We start from the raw sequence: 17,488 nt of genomic DNA on the forward strand, positions 1-17,488 counted from the left end.
CTGAAACAGAGTACAACACGCGCTGCTGAGCACTCTGAGCTGGTAAGACGAATTCATATAAGATTCTTATACTATTATGCAATACTGTGAGCTTGACGTCTCAGCTAGTCTCGTGACCAAGTGTGTTTACTATCAGCAGTGCGTTTTGTTGTTGTTTTTTCTTCATATTTTGTCAATACGTTGCGTGTTATTATTTCTGAAGCTTCCTTGTCATAAATAGGTGATCAGTATCAGGGATGGAAAACGATGTGTAACCTGTTGCTCCGGCTCATAAAGCTTGATCTCCTTCAATTTCGCAAGCGGGGACATGATCACCATATAATATAACTGGAAAAACATTTAATTTACATCACAGCCTAAAATCAATGCACGCATGTGTGCGACAGTAATATGTGAACCTCTGCTTTACTCTAGTATTTTCATCTTCTGCTGCTTTTACTCCACTGCAAAACAACAGAGATGATTGTACTTTTACTCCACTATACCTATCTCACAGCTCCAATAACTTTACGTTCATGTTACATACAACACAATGACCTCATAACATATGGTGTATTGTTACTGATTATTCAAATTCACTTAATTTTAACTTCACCTCCTCCAACTTAAAAAAAAAAACATGTTACTGACAAGTGAATGTACCTGTAATACTACTAATAATGAACAGTACAACAGACACAGGGGCCACTTTTATTCAATATGAATACTTTTACTTTGAAGTAGATTTTACTCCTATACATAAGTTATTTGAGTAACATGAATATTTCCACATTCGGCCTATGAAACAACTGTCAAATTAAAGGGCATGCTATAGTTTATATGTCCGTGTGAGCGGACTCAAAGGTCAGGACCCAGGAAAGAGTTTTACATTAATAGAACATACAATTGAATAAAACTTGTTTCCCAAGATGGAAAATTGTCCTCATCAATTCGTCCACTGGCAAAAACTGACAGAAATAGAAACCCAATACACACAATGTGAGCAGACAAAAACAACATAAAAGTCTTATGATCAAGCCTGGGGTACAGATGTTATTCTCTACCCTAATTTCCCCTCGACCACACTCTAAAAGAGTATACTTGACTGGAGCACACTCCACTGAACTATGCATATTTGAGTATTAGTTATTTTTTTAAACCCTCAGGTCTTAAAGTGGTGCTAAAAAGTTCCAGTCAGCTGTTCCACTGCAGCCTCAGATCACATTAGCACGAAGGGAGGGAGGAGACCGGGAGAGGGGGTTTTCCAGGCAAACACTGGCAATTACATCATGCAGTTGCAGTGAGTAAACCAATGCAGTGTGTGGCAGGCAGGTGGTTGCCCAACCCTTTCTAGAAGTAGCTCGAAGTTACTCAGAGAGAGAGAGAGCGGCGATACCGCCCCGTCTGTCTGTCTTATCTCCTCACACAAACTGTCATACCTCTTAACTGCTGCCACTCTGCTGACCAGGCCACACTGACAATGGAAGATTACCTCTGATAACTGCAGTGTCGTTATTATTATCACGGGCACACCTCTTATTGTGCTGTATTGTGTAAGCAACTACAAATGTGCAGGCCGGTAGAGTATCGCTGTGTTGTGTGGCTAAATGAGAAACAATGGGACACCAAACAAACAAAACCGTTTAAGAAACCAGCGGCGATGTGTGCAGATGATTGGCTCGAATCTGTTGTCATACAATCCAGCCCCCCCAAAAAAATCTAAATTAGACTCGTAGCTGAGTGGCAGGTCGATGCCCTTAGCAGTATGTGTGCTCGTAGTTCCGTTAGCTATTCGGTAAACACACCGTTCGAAAAACGTACGTCCATGGGATCCAGCTGCAGCAGAAATTGCAAGTTCAGCTGCGAACAGACACTGCAATACTCACTCAGTCACTCACTCACTCACTCACTCAATCAAAGCGCACCATCCGCTAGGTGGAGATAAGTAACCGATCAATGCAGCTGTAGACCTGCAACTCCCGTGTTCTACGAGTCCTATGTTCTAAATTAATCTGTTCTCTTTCATTATCAGGAAAAAGGAAGTCTTCCGTGAAGAACAACAAGGATTTGTTTTGGTGGACTTGAAGAAGTTTCACTGTCAATCATCGTTTCTAGATATTTGGATCCCGATCAGTGGTGGTGAGAGAAGAGTTGCGCCTTTTACACTGAGCAGCTCCAGCATAGCCGTGAATCCGTCTTGCTTACGGGTACATTATCAAGTCTTCCCAACCAGAGCAATTGTATATTAGAATTAAAGATAGGGGACATAAAGAATTTCCCAACCAGGTTATTTAGGGTACCAAGGTCTTTGGACCCAGAGGTCTTTTTCTTTCGAACCCTTTGCCCATCACCGACAAACCAAAAATGCTGCACCTGAAGAAATACTTCACGGAGGGCCTCATTCAGATGGCCATCATGCTCAGCCTGTGCGGGGTGAGGGTAGACGTGGGACTGGAGCCTGATCTGTCTCCATTGTGGCAAGAGATGATCTTGGGTCCGACCTCGACGTTGACCCAGACGCGGTTCCACAACCTCCGCAACCGCCTGGGGGCCGAGCAAGACCTGCACCCGAAGAGCGTGGACCTGGATGGCTTCTTTACAACGCGAAGGCTGCTAGGCTGGGTCCGCTCTCTGGACAGACTACAGGTGGGGAAACATCTAAACGGTCTCATTGAGATGGAATTAGAATTTGATGGTGCTAATCGTAATAACATTTACAGTCATTACTTAACAGAAGCTCCTACCAATCCCCTATCTCATCATACCTTTTCCACAGGTCCCTCAAGCAGAAGTGGAGACATGGCTGGTCCAGCGGGAGCCGGATCCTCTTCCTATGGTTTGTCCAGACCTACTGGAAAGAGCCCCTGCTAGGGTAGAAAGAGACCGCACTGCCCAGCCTGTGGAATCCAGAGCTCGTCTTGGTACCTTGCAGGAAGAAGAGGAGGAGGAGGATAAAGAGGTAAATCAGTTTAATTTACTCAGATGAACAATAGTTAGGATTTGTGTATTAGCTACTAGTAGCTACTTTAGTTTCTATACTGATAGTTAGTTCATCGGTATAGGAACCTTTATATTTTAAAATGTAAATATATATTTGAATCCAACAAGAAGAAATCTTCAGGCAGAAATGGTTTTGTAGAAAGGTCTTCAGAGCTCAGTTCAGGTAGGGTCGCCATGGTTATATATATACCACATATCAGCAATCTCGATTGACCCTTGTTCTTGCACCGTTGACAGGTTTCACAAGACACCGTTAGGACAACAGTTGTTGCCTTTCAGTTTATGAAAGTTTGTTTCCAGCTAATAGTCTGCTTGAAACAAACAAGTTTCTACGAGAAGAAAGTTAGTTCCAAGTTAATCTTTTAACAAGAGCTCATGTGTAGTCCGATTAAGTCAACAACTTATTTATATATTATAGTTTCCACAGCCAAAATGTAGACACCCCCAAATTGTGTTAGAAGTCTACTGACCCACCCACATGCCACTGAAGTAGCAGTTTAAAAATGTATTTTTAAATCATATACATTGTTGTGGGACAACAATGCTGTTTTGTTACGTTTTGGCTGAATGTGACGTCATGTAAGACAGTGAGTCAGCGCTAGATGAGTCAGCAGGAAACCTCACCTAACCACGGCCAGGAAAATGAAGCAATACAATCCGCACAGTTGAAATACAGTAGCAACACCCTGATGGAGAGAATACATCTTTAAAGAAGCACACATAAAGTCTCAGACGGTTACAGTCAGTCCTTGTGCACTCACCTCAGTAACCTGATTACTGCTGGTTGTATGCAGCAACCTACTTCCTTCCCATTAAATCCATTAAGTGTGCACTATATTTAGAATGTTTACAGTCTATGTTTCCAATAACTAAAGCCGTTTTCTATTTTGCATAAACAATGAATGAATGAGTGAGAATATTAAAATACATGTATCCTCATTCAGGAGACGTTGTCAAGTACTAACAAGACAACACAGAGTTTCTCTCACCGCTCTCATAGTGTCTTTTTTGTTTGCCGTTGGTACTATGGGAAGCTAAAAAAGCTATAAAAAAAATAGAGATATCTTTCTCAGGAGACGGTGGAGAACCAAAACAGAGCAAAACAAGAGTGAATACCGGGCCTGAAGAGGCTCAAAATACACTATTTCCACTGCTTTCAAAGACACCTAAAGTATCCGTTCATGTCAGGGTTTGTGAACAACATCATTATGTTAAGCAATGAGCTTTAAAGGTGCCAGTAGGAAGCTCTGACTTTGTGTTCCAGCCTGCATGAACTTCTGCCGTGAGATCCATTTATTAATGGCAACACCTCAGACAAGCACGGTCAAGCTTTGGCCCATGAGACAGACTTAAACACATTCATTACCTGTCAGACACAGACATGTTGAAACAGAATGTAATCTGTAGGGCACATCGTGCACCGAGAGGTGTCTAAAATAGCGAAGAGGGCAGATCTGGCCGGCCCATTCTCACCCACAACTCTCCAATAGAGGCTTAGTCATTGGCCCCCAAGCTTCAAATTATGCGCTCCCGGTACCCTCATAGCTTTAGTTTTGTACATGTGTTAATAATGCTCATTATATGAATGCTGTAATCTTGCCCCCAAATTTTTTTTCTAATAACTGAAACTGAGGGATTTATACTTGGATGTTACTTAAGAGGCTCAGTGATTATGATTCTCAAAAGGTGTGGGTGGATGCAAAGAAAGGTGGCGTCATTTTCAAGAAGTTTCCTCACCGTTATTTATTTATGATCTTAGTACGCCGTGATGAAACACACACACACACACACACACACACACACACACACACAGACACAGACACAGACGAATATAAATAGCCCACAGAACGTGTCCACACACTGGGTCACAGGGTCATGTGCAGCAGTTAATCAGGGTTCCAGTATCAGAGTAACGGGCTGAGAGAACACTGTTTGAGTGCGTTTACTTCAAAGTACTCTCATTTAATCTGAATTCTGTGGCACTTTGTCATGGATTACGTCTCTGCGCTTAACACGAGCTAAAGAGAGCTTAAAGTTATGTTCTACGATGTATAAAACACAAAAGTAAATATACCTTATGTGAATTTGGGCACTTTTACGTGTCTTACAGAAAGGCGGTTGTAACAGGTGGATGATTGAGACCACAAAACGGCATCATGCCGACTCGTCCGCCTTAACGTCCTCGCTGTGTACGCTCGCGCAGCCGCTTAAGTTTGTTTATAGCCTCACGTCAGCTTTTTGCTTCTGCTAAATGCATTTGCGCTTCAAAACCCATAAATGTTGTGTTTGTTTGTAAAGATTTTCTTCATGAACCGAACATTTACAGGTCATACACTTAGCTCTAATGGAAAAATCAGTGCAAGGCTAAATTCTGCAGTTGGCCTATAAATGTTCATCATTGCTGCAGGACTTTATTAGACGTGTCCAAGAGCAGGAAGATTTCCATGAATCCATGGTTTGGTACGGATTTGGTGCGTCTAGTAAATTGTAGTTTTAAAGAGGTAGTTTTTACAACAGTGTGTGATAGGAAACAAGAGTCAAAGAATATGATTTAATGCAAACTAAAGTCATTTAAAGTATGACTTAAATTATTGATAATATTAGCAAATTGGTCCAGTTATGGAATTATTGATTGATGGTATTATTACGGTATTATTGCCATTAATAAGTCAAAGTAAGTCACATCTGATCATTTTATATCGGACTAACACCTGCTGCTTTAGTAGAAGTTGCTGTGCTTGAAAGGGGGAGATTCAATTAATTCAGTCTGACATGGATAGAGAAATACTTTATACTTCATTTATCTTTATTGTCTTTTTTCTGTTTTTGTTTCCACAAAACAACAAAGATGCACACACCCTGCTGCTTTGTGTAAATCTGCTCCCACGTACTGAGTCACTTTATTAACCCTTGTGGTTAATGAAGTTAATTTGTTTGTACCTGAATTTGTATAAAGAATACTTTTCTGTAGAGAATTTAAGAAAAAATAGTGTTAAAGCAGGGAGGGAAAATAGAAAAAAAGCATTTCAGCGTGTTATTGGGATCTAAAGCTGACATGACATTAGAAACTTAGGTACAAACTTGATAGAACGCATAGAGCTCTACGAAAACACGCCGGACCGTCACACTTCTTTCCGCCAATCTGAAAGCGAAGGCAACTTTGCTTTTGAATCCTCCTTGTATATCAAATGGAAAGTACACACACACGCAGGCTCGCGCGCACACACACACACACACACACACACACACACACACACACACACACACACACACACACACACACACACCCCTACACACACACACACACACACACACACACACACACACACACACACACACACACACACACACACACACACACACCCCTACACACGCACACACACACACACCTACACGCACACACACACACACACACACACACACACACACACACACACACACACACACACACACAGTACTTTTATTAACTTGTGGCAGACTAGCTTGTTTTGAAACATGATCGCTGTCCATCGCGACCTGACACACACACTCTCATGTCCCTTCAGTTGTGCAATACCTCCTGTTTACTACACACACACACACACACACACACACACGCACACACACACACACACACACACACACACACACACACACACACACACACACACACACACACACACACACACACACACACACAGAGAAAACAAAAGCAAAATAGAGTGTTGTTAATATGGAGTCACCTGAAAATGAAAAAGGAAATTGTTTCACCGTAGCGAGGCCATTGATGACTGCAATGGGAGGGGGTCAAATGATTTCAGATATTACAGTGTTATACAATAGCACCGATGGCCAATTGAAATGAATGGGGATAGTGGTTTTCAAACTCCAAATTGCTTCAAAGTAATGAAATATACAATAAATTGGGGAGAAAGGTAGGCTTGGATAATAGTGGACTTATTAGACATGACTCTTAACACAAATGTTGAAAGTTTGGCGTAAATAAGGGCTCAAAGCAGTGAATAGTTATAGCTAAATATTAAGGTTGTATTGTTTACCCGGTGTTATTGTCATACGTTGTGTGACAGCTGACGCGCTGAAGCTAAATGATGATAAGCAATATAAAGCATGCGCAACATTATACAGTGACATGTAAAAGTTATTTATTGATCAGTAACCGATGTGCCGAATTAAGTGTCCTGACACAGAGGATGTCATATGTGTACAGATTATGGCAAATTTGTGATTTCTGAGCTATACTAAACAAATTGAATTGAACATCCCAGCGTGATTCAAACTTGGGCTCTCAACTGTACTCAGCGTGAAGCGTGTGGTATGTGCCTGACCCATTTATGTTCAAAGCTACATACATGTCCTCGCTGGCCAGCTGTTGAGGTTCTCTGGGTTTGTCTGTAAGCCCCCAGCCAAGTCAGGAGAATGTTAAAGCTATTCTGAGCCCGGCTTTCTGTCTCTGGGTAGAACAGGAGACTTTATGTTCTGTACAGGCTGGCAGTATAGAGCACAGCAGCATTATACTCTTTCAGTGGGGAGGGTGTTTTGCGTTTCTCATTACTAGTTAAAAGCATCTGCCAAAGGCGTGTTAGAAAGACAAATGGTGAAGGGTCAACATTTTTTCCTTTCTTTAAATGTAACATTAACAAGAAAGGCTCTATATAAAAAATACCGCATAGTAAAATGTGATCTTAATCAAGTCTCAGTCAACGCCAACACAACATGTCACATGAGGCCGCGACACTGGCACGTTGTCAAAGCCTCATGGGAGCTGTAGTTGTTGAATACAAATAACTGTTATTGTACATTATGGCTAAATATTTATAACAATTAACATTTAGGTTATGTACTGAACTACTAAAATCAATAAATTGCTGCTTTAAAATAACGCGTCATGAAACTGAGATGTGTAGTGGTTATTACATCTGTTTTACACACAGTATGTCCTGGGTTCAGAACCCAGTGTAACCAGTAAGTTAGGACAGCAAGCTGGCTGAAGAAGACATTACAGTACTCAACGGGATGTGTTTAAAGGAACTTGGCAGAGTTTTCACAATCCCTATGCAGCTGCTCTAACTTGTTCGCTCTTCCTTTTTGTCTCTGCAACCAGGAGGAAACGCATCATGTATGCCATCACAGTGGTGCTCTGGAGGAGCCAGGAGAGGAAGAGGAGGAGGAACACTTGGGTAGCAGGACAGAGGAAAGAAGAGGTGTTTCCTACAGCCGTGCTAACAGAGAGCCAACTCAGAATGAAGTAGACCAGGTAAGATGTAGTAAAACTCTGTTTTAATCAAATATGAAATAGTTTTGATGAAGCTTGGAGCCAGTTAGTTTAGAATTAGGTGTTAAAAACAGGTGAAAACAGAACCTCTATCGGAAGGAGAAACAAATGAATCCATACAGTAACTTAAAGCTCCCTAATTTGCGCAACATTTTTTATAACAGCCTAAAACTCTTGCTAAATTCAATATTCACTTCAGCATGTGAGCACCGTTGGCGCTGTTCGCACCGTAAGCCTCCAGCTCAGTCGACGTTAAGAGGCAATAGAAATGTGTCCACACTCTTATTCTTATGTAGCACCTTTTTTAAAAGAATGCTTGTATGATGTGTTGTTCGGCATCGCCTGCTGTCTGTGTGAACGCGCTCATATAAACGTGCAGATTAAGCGCACAAAAACGACACCTCCCGGTGTTTAAAGGCCTTAAATGGGTGCAACATTTCATCGGTTTCTCATTCATGGTGTTGCACTCTGGCATACACACAAAAGGTGAGGAAAGTTGTTTTGTGAAGGTTAAAATAAAGAGAGCTTCACAGTGACTGACTGCATCTCTATACCCAAGTTCCTGAGGACCAATATTGACCTGAATGTGTAATGACCATTTCAGAATTTTTGTTTTGACATTTATAAAATTAACTAACATTGCACAGAAATGTGAAGAGGTTACGGTGTCGATGTTAAGTCAAAGTAGATGTTGATTCGTTCTGTTTTGTAATACCGCGTGTACCTTGAGAGTCTGTCCAACATGGGAGGACGAAGAAGCAGGCTGCCGTGAAGGCCCGTTCATAATAAATCCATGGTCAGTGTGCGTTTTGATAATTTCCTTATTAAATTGAATCCAAAATTGAAAAGAGAAGAAAAAATAAAAAGATTTCTATTTTTATCCTCACCCCCACCAACAGACTACTTAGCCAGGAGACGGGTCACCAGTTAACAATTAGCCGTGGCATCTAGTATTCAGCCAGCGCCGCGAGTCCCAGCAGGATGAGCCGGGAGTCGTTGCGGCCCCCCAGCATCAGACTCCCGGCGCTGGCTGAATTCTGGTTAGAACAGACCTCTAACTGAAGGTCTGTCTCCTGCAGCTGCATCAGTCACACTTATAATCTGAGCTCGATGCTTCATTTTCAAATGCAGGATGCTGCCGGCTGAGTAGAATTTGCAAAGCAGTGGAGACTGTTACATGCAGCTTTTAAATGGTGTGTGTGCGTGTGTGTTAGATCCAATAGACAATTTGCTTATTTCATGTAATTTTCAGACCGTATTTCATACTGGCATTTAAACATCAAATATGGATCGTGTATTATGTTGCTATCCATCTTTTTTTCTGGCAGAAAAATGATTCTGCAACCAGAATCAACTTTTTCACACAACACTTTAGGTCAGAGGTTAGCAGTGTCTGACTGGATTCAGGGAAAATGGAAACACATCGAGATTTCTTGAAAAAAAGAAAGAAAAAGAAACATGGATAACGGAGACCGAGAAAGATGCACAACACAGAGGTTACTTTTTCCTCTCAAAATGCTTTCATATTCATTAAGATGGAATGTTTCTCAGCAATCCCTTTTTAAATTTCACAATTTACACAAGTGTGGATAGAAAAGTATCCTGCGACGCATCTCGGACCATTAGCATTTAGGACCTTCGATATGTTACCCATTTGACCCACTTAAGGCCTTTATACACATGTTTTTTGTGTGCGATTAATTTACTTTACTTTCACACTTTAAGCAGAGAAAAAGCAGCATCATTTTAGCTTTTTGGTCAATTTTTCTCCACTTTTGCCACGCGAATAAAGGTATCAACAATTCAAATTGTTCGAACGAACATATTTAATAATGAGACTGTAGTTTACAACAACACAGAGCACCGCTGGTTCAAAGAAAGACCATAAACTGAATTTCTCCGTTCAACCTTGGAGAAGCGGTATAAACCTGATCCACTCTTTCCCTTCTCGACATGTTATATTATATATAGCTGTCGCTTTTATCCAAAGAGACTTTCATTTTCGCTTTGTACACTGTAGCCACAGCAACGGGAAGCAATTTGGGGTTAAGTGTTTTGCTCAAGGACACATCGGCTTGGATTAGCAGAGCCAGGGTTCGAACCAGATTGAAGGACTGGAACGCTAACCAGTGAGCCCCCGTCGCCTATATTGCATTGTTTACCAATGAGAACTATAATTCACTCAGAGCATTTAGCCAAAAGGAAACTCAATAAATAGTGGACAGGTGCTTCAGCAAAACAACAACTTACCTCAAACACACTGCGAGAGGCTGCTCTGGGTCAATAGGATCCTTGTAGATGGTAATTGGCCTACACAAATCAGTTTGAACCTTTCATTAAAAAAGTGTTGTAAGTGTTTCAAATTCGCATTACAGCCAATATGAATGGTTTGGATGGGAAATACTTGCGAGTAATATAAATATTTTTGAATTTCAGATTTTGGTGTTTTTGTTCATCTCGTGTAAAGGCCTTTACTTGTCCCTCAGTTACATGATGTGGGTGGCAGAAGGGGACATCTGGAGTGTCAGCCACCAGGCAGGGAGCCCCTGCTGTCCCATATCACCCCCACTGGTAACCCTTCCTTGGACTTGGAGCTCCACTGGCAGGACCTGTTGGCCATCATGGACCTTGAGGTGACTGGGAGAATTAAGGAAGACTAATTTCCATTTAGCAAAATAGATTTAGGTTTAATGAGGAGATGAAGAAGCCAAGATATTAGGGCTGCAACTAACGATTATTTTATTAATAGATTAATCGTTTGATTATTTTTTCGATTAATCAATTAATTGTATAAAAACAATTCTCAAAAAGCTTTATTTTGCAACTTTGTATTACAAAAACTGAGTGCAAACAATCTTAACAATAAAGAATTTTTATAAAAAAATAGAGAAATACAAATCAAAAAACTTAACAGGAACGTCGGAATTTGTTCTCTACACTCACAGACGCACACAGACGCTCATACAGACACACACAGATGCTCATACAGACACACACAATCACAGATGCTCATACACACACTCACAGGCGCATACACTCACAGACGCACAGGCGCGAACACACACTGCACTTTACCTAAACAAAAGTTATTAATTAAATATCAAACCACAAATCCAAGCAGCACTTCCGGACTGTTGAATTATGGCGGCAAGATAATGTCATAAATATTGAGCGCAAATGAGCTCCACGCGTTCACAAATGAGCTCCGTAAATCAATCAGTTCAAAGCTTAAAGAACAAGCAGGTTTTGCTCGCTTGAGAGGGACTTCTGCTCGCAGAGTGATGTAAAAGCGCTCGTCAAAATAAATTACACAACTGTTAGATTTACGGAGCTCATTTGTGCACGGGTGGAGCTCATTTGCGCTTTATGATATTATCTTGCCAGCATATTGAACGCAGGTCGACGTTCTGCACCTCGGGGGAGATATTTACACATTGTTTCTATTGAAGCCCCCGTGGTATTTTAAAACAAAGAAACATTTCCATAACACGTGAAAATTCGTTTCCAACTTTTTTAATAATCGATTTTTATCGATTTGATCGATTCGTTGTTGCAGCCCTACAAGATACAATAAATTGAGATACATTTTTTTCCTTCATCTCCAGAACACAGATGTTGACATGATGACTTCATTTGACGAGATCCAAAATTCAAGAGCAACTGAGACCTTTCAGGGTGTTGGGTCTGAAGCTCTGCCCCAAAATTGTTACAACCATGATAACAGCGTAACAGAGGCTGAGCATGAGGTCGTTTTATTGGAGACCCCCCTGCAGCACGGTAATTCATTTCAGTAGATGTTTGTTGTAAGGTTTCATGGACAGTATCTTTAACAACAAAAATTAAGCTTAATGTTTGATTCTTGACCTTGGAAGCAGCAGACGGACAATACAATTGTCAACAAAATGGCCATTTTTCTTCTTCAACGGATTGAGTTGATCAATTGTTAAGGATATGATGGCCAAGACCACAACTAAACCATCTTCAAGTCAATTCATTAACTCCATCTGTTGGTAGGGCTGAAAGCCTTAGAACAAAGTAAGTTGGACTGTTTGTTGAGAATTTAAAAGAGCTTTATACAACATTGAATATTGTATAAAGCTCCTTTAAATGTGCAGACAATTCTGGCCCAGACTCTGAATGTTGAACATTCAGAGTCTAGGCCAGCATTTGGATCTCTTACTATTGCTCTTTAAAGGTGCAAGATACAAGATTGGGAGCATTTTGGTTGCCTCTCAATGGCTTTTAACATTGCAAAGGTGACTGGGACAAACAACAGTAAAAGTGCTAACAGAGGTTACAGTGTTTACCTGAGGGGGAACAAGAGGGTGGGTACTACGCTTGCCAGACAACGTTGTCTGTCAAAATTTGTCAAAAACCATAACAATCTTGTTTCCTGAATGTTCCAAAAATAACTGTAGCAAAGGCTCAATTGCACATCGTACAACTCTTAACATTTTGCAAAACCTGCCTATTCTTTGTCTCTAGGTTTGTTGGGGCCTCCAAGACTGTCACAGCAAGAGCCAGCCTTGCTTCCCCTCAGACCCAGTGCAGAGTTGGATGACCACATTTCAGCAAGGGAGACTTTGAAAAACTCTAACATGAATTCCTCGCATAGTCTTCCAGACCACACACATCTGCTTGCCCAAGATCCTTCAGAAGATTTCTACATGGGACTAAATGCAGATGATAACTTGAGTACCCTTAACCTAAATCTGCTAACACAAGGTCTTGTAGATACAATGGAATGCAGTACGTGTTCACAGTATGCTCTCCATCACGACAACCATCATAGCTTTGATGATAACTTTCATTTACCTGACTTGACACCTTCCAGTTTCACCCCATCTTCTGAGGGGAATGATATAACTGAAGACCCCCTGACATCCCTCTCCGGTTTCTTTCTGGTGGACGAAGAGCAGGATGTCGATGATGAAGATGGTCTCTCTAGCCCACTTTGTGACCTCCTCGAGGATGATCTCATCTTGGATGAGATGAGATTGTTGGACCTGGCTTTGGATGAAGGATTCAGCTCTGAATTGGCAGCCAAGCTGGAAGAGGAGGGTTTTCTTGGGAGTGAAATTAGCCAACAGGAAACTGGGTGGGATGTTGACCACTCAGGCTCTGACGTTACGGTCACAAAAGATCAGGGTCAACCAAGAAGACATCAGCAAGGTGGGGAGTCAGTCAAACTATTTCTGACAAAATGTGCAATTAACTTTCCGTTAGGAGCATACTAATGCTGCATTCAAGTATGTAATATACAAGTCTAGACTGTACGTTGACTTTTCCTTGTTTCCTCTTCCTAGACGGCGCAGATGAGGCAGACTCAGACTCTGGTCTTTCTCTGGACTTCAGTCGCAGATCTGCTTCTCCATGTGCTTCTGAGGCGTCCTCATATTCCTCTTCCTCAACCTCAACCTCCTCTTCATCTTGTATGTCGGCTGTGGGAAGTCCCTTGTCTGAAGACGAGGACAAAGACACTGAGGAAGGATTAGTTGATTCAGATATGGAGGTGACCATAAAGCAGGAGAAGATGGAAGATGAGGAGATAGGGGCAGTTGGAGGAGGTTACCCTGAAGATATTAAGAAACCCTTCCCTCCCAACTATAGAGATCACAAGCTGTATAATGGATTTCCTTGGCTAGAGTATATCGGTCACGATCACTCATACAACCAGCCCTGGTCATCTGCCTCCTCTCCATCCCATGGCAAGATGTCAACCAAATCCTCCTTGCGACATGACGATGCCAAGCCTTACCACCGCTCCTCTCCCAGACACATCTCCGAGACAAAAATGTGGAGCCGGGATGAACGGCGTGCACAAGCCCGCAAGATCCCTTTCTCCAATGAGCTGATTGTTAATCTACCAGTGGAGGAGTTTAATGACCTACTGGCCAGTTACCAGCTCAGTGAGGAGCAGCTTGCACTTATCAGGGACATTCGACGCCGAGGTAAGAACAAAATTGCAGCCCAGAACTGCAGGAAGCGGAAACTTGGCGTGGTGTACGAACTGGAAGACAATGTGACAAGTTTGAGACGACACCGTTCGCGCCTGCTTCGAGAGAAACAGGAAGCACTGAGAAACTTGGAGGAAATGAAGAGCCAACTGGGCATGTTGTACCAGGATGTCTTTTCCAGGCTGAGAGACGAGGAGGGGATGCCGTTAAATGCTATGGAGTACCTGCTTAATTTTGATTCCAATGGCAGCGTCTCGGTAGCTTCACGCCAACAAAGGGCGGTGCTGCCACTGAGAAAACCCAGCAAGAAACAGAGAGACAAGAAGAAGTGAGGAGTTGGACAAGCCAGACATATTCTGGCTTCAGAAGCTTTGGGCAGTGACAGAAGTGTGATCTCACCACAAAGAAAGCTGAATATACTGATGCGGTGGTAAATGAAGGAACACAGGAATTCTTAAACTGGTATCTGTCAAAGGTGCTGAAAGGTACCATGAAATCCAATGCCGATGCACAATGCTGCTTGAACATACTGAGCTAAACAAGACAGCTGACTGATGGCAGGCTGGATAGTGGCTGTTTCCTGATGTCGCCCCTGGGTCATGAGAAGGGGTTGCTGGAACACAAAAATGGAAGTTATGATCAGGTCCCTTTGTGCTGGGAGAGGTCTCACTCAAAAGCACTTCAGCAGGCTAAAGACAGTGGGTCAAGGGGATCAAACCTGTGTAGAGTTTCCAGGTCAATAACCACAGGTTGCTGCCAAAATGAACATGCTATTCACCAAAGCTTCTTCAGCCATCCACAGCAGAAGCTTTCGAAATTCTACTTTGAGTGAAAAAATGCCACTGTGGTCTTTTTTGCTGAAAGAAATTTACCCTTGTTTTTTAGAGTTCCACTTCTGCTACATTACTGAATTTGACGGTGGCGAAGACAATTCATAAAAAGCTAATCTTTTCTGTCTACATAAGCTATAATTTAATGGATGGGGCACTTGGAGCTTTGTTGATTTTCACACCTGTGCACACCTGGCCTGAAACTCACCATAAAATCCAATACATCCATCTGTTCTGAAAATGATTAACTGACTGAGTATGAGGGGGCCTGTATTGATTTTATTAGTTTTTTTACATTCTGAAAGCATGATAGCAATGGGTTTTACCTGCGCCTTTAGTATGTTTTTTTAATTATTTTTTTTATATGTGAAGCTGTAGAAATCATATTGTCAACATCAAAAAAGATGGTGGGAATCTGTATTAAAAAATATAGTGCAAGGGAACACCCCACCAGCCAAATGTAAAACACAGGATTGGAACGTGTAATCAAATCTTAAATACCTGTGTCAATCATACCAACAGACTCTTTTTTCCTTACTACTGGAAAAGGTATTTTCTTATTACACTGTTGTCTTTTTTTTTTCTCCAAGTTGGCCATGCTCCATTAATTTGGCCGAACACTTTTTGCTCAAAGGAGAATCAGAGCTACCTAGCTCGCAAACAACGCAATATTTATTTAGGGAAGACAGAGTACTACTATTCTTTTATATCCTCCTCACTAGGCCCAAAAAATATTATATTTTATGATATATTATTTTAGGCAAGTATCTAAAACATGTTTTTTTCCAAACAGAGCTCAGTTCTTTCCAATCTTAGATCAAATGAATCCTTGTTGGTGCAGTCCAGCCTAACAGCTTGTATTGAGTTTCTCTCAAAAAAAAATCAATTGGTTGAGTCTGTCCTTTTAACTTTCTCCATGGAACTTGGTTATCTTTGCTCAAGCCATTTTAAGAAGGCAACCATCTTTTCAAAAGCTAAAACTCATAAAGTGTGCTCATCGCTAGTACTTGATCACATTTAAAATTTGAGTTTAAAGTTTCAGTGCAACAGAACTAATATTAATTAAGGTTTAGAATAAAAAGGTTTTTATGTAATCTTTAAACTAGTTTTCAATTTTTGGTGCACCATAATTTTAATCTGGATAAAAAAAGTAAACAGTGTTGGTGCAACCCAGTCCTGAAGGTTTTAAGAGTGGTAGGTCAAAATATATGTAAAATGCCGCAAAATCCATATGAATGTACTTTCGCTAATGCTATATAAAAAAAGAAGACGGCAACGTTGGCCTTCCAAGACAGGCAACTCTGGATTCCAACATTTCTCAGATCTCTGATTTGTGAATTTTATCACGTAGGGGTGTCACCCTCTGGTGGCTGTGCACATAGCCGAGTGAGACGGAACTCCAGAGAATCTGATGAAGTACAGGGAGTTAAACATGGCAGCAGGTTGACCTCTTGATGCCAAAAATGATAGACAAACACATTTTACTGTTCTAAGTTGTAGTTATAAAAAGTCCTCTGTTTAAAAATAACTAGTTTTGATGAGTCAAACTAATTAATGCATGACAAATGCACATTTCTCAGGAATGAGGGCAGGCAGAAGAACATTTAAGCATTTACTACTGTGTAGTCCGATCTCTAGGAAACATATTTCATTCATATTAATGTTGGACTCTTTTCTGACAAGTGTTTAGCATTTCACACTGTCGACAGCGCAATGGCAGAAACATGCAATGGAATGAAACAAACACAATCCTTCCTTTACATGTGAAGACCAGGAATAGCCCTCCTATCACTAGCACTGATGAAACGAGCTTGTATTATTTGTTAGTTTATATTTTGTGCTTGCTGGTATTCAAGGATGTGTGACCTTGTCTTTGATAATAGAACAAAATAAAATAAAAAAAGAGTTCCCTTTTTGGTGTGTAATTACCTTTTTGGTGTGTTTAGTCAGAATAGCAGATATCAAGGATACCAGATGTGGACATTTGCTGTCGCTCATTTGATTGCAAAACTGGAAAGTTGGGATAAGTTGGGAACATGCGTGGCTGTGGGTTTGGGGGATCAGGTGTTCATTCATTAACGTACTGGTACATCTAGGTTAACGCATGACCAGGACCAATAAAAAGACAAGGTCAGACTTTATCAGTACTACCTGATATGTAAAACCATTTTTTTTAAACACTGCAACACCTGTTTTTCTGCAGAAAAACAGAAATAAATGACTATTTAACTAGAGTTGAGATTACAAAACATTCACATTTCCTCTGTTGATGTGGGGGATGAGTGAAGAGGATGGAGGGATAGTTACCGGCAGCTTGTGCCATTTAAAGTTTAATCGGCACTTAAAGAACAGTCAATTGTTGGCTGTAGTAAGTAAAATAAAAAGGCTCTGCCCCCACTGTCGGCACGTTTTGGTTTTTATACATTCAAGACTTGATATGCAATAACTGC

At 41.2% G+C, this 17,488-nt stretch overlaps 1 protein-coding gene across 1 annotated transcript; it reads left to right on the forward strand.

The window, feature by feature from the left end:
• The first annotated feature begins 2,343 nt into the window (after positions 1–2,343).
• Positions 2,344–15,846, forward strand: nfe2l1a (nfe2 like bZIP transcription factor 1a). Its single transcript, XM_068578619.1, has 7 exons — positions 2,344–2,625; positions 2,756–2,938; positions 8,081–8,233; positions 10,738–10,884; positions 11,857–12,028; positions 12,737–13,423; positions 13,558–15,846. The coding sequence occupies exons 1-7, from the start codon at positions 2,344–2,346 to the stop codon at positions 14,538–14,540; spliced, it is 2,607 nt and encodes an 868-aa protein (XP_068434720.1). The 3' UTR covers positions 14,541–15,846.
• The last annotated feature ends 1,642 nt before the right edge of the window (positions 15,847–17,488 follow it).

Source organism: Clinocottus analis, unplaced genomic scaffold, assembly GCF_023055335.1.
Source record: "Clinocottus analis isolate CAN_PGR_092001 unplaced genomic scaffold, fCliAna1.0.p SCAF_16, whole genome shotgun sequence".
Classification (NCBI taxonomy): domain Eukaryota; kingdom Metazoa; phylum Chordata; class Actinopteri; order Perciformes; family Cottidae; genus Clinocottus; species Clinocottus analis.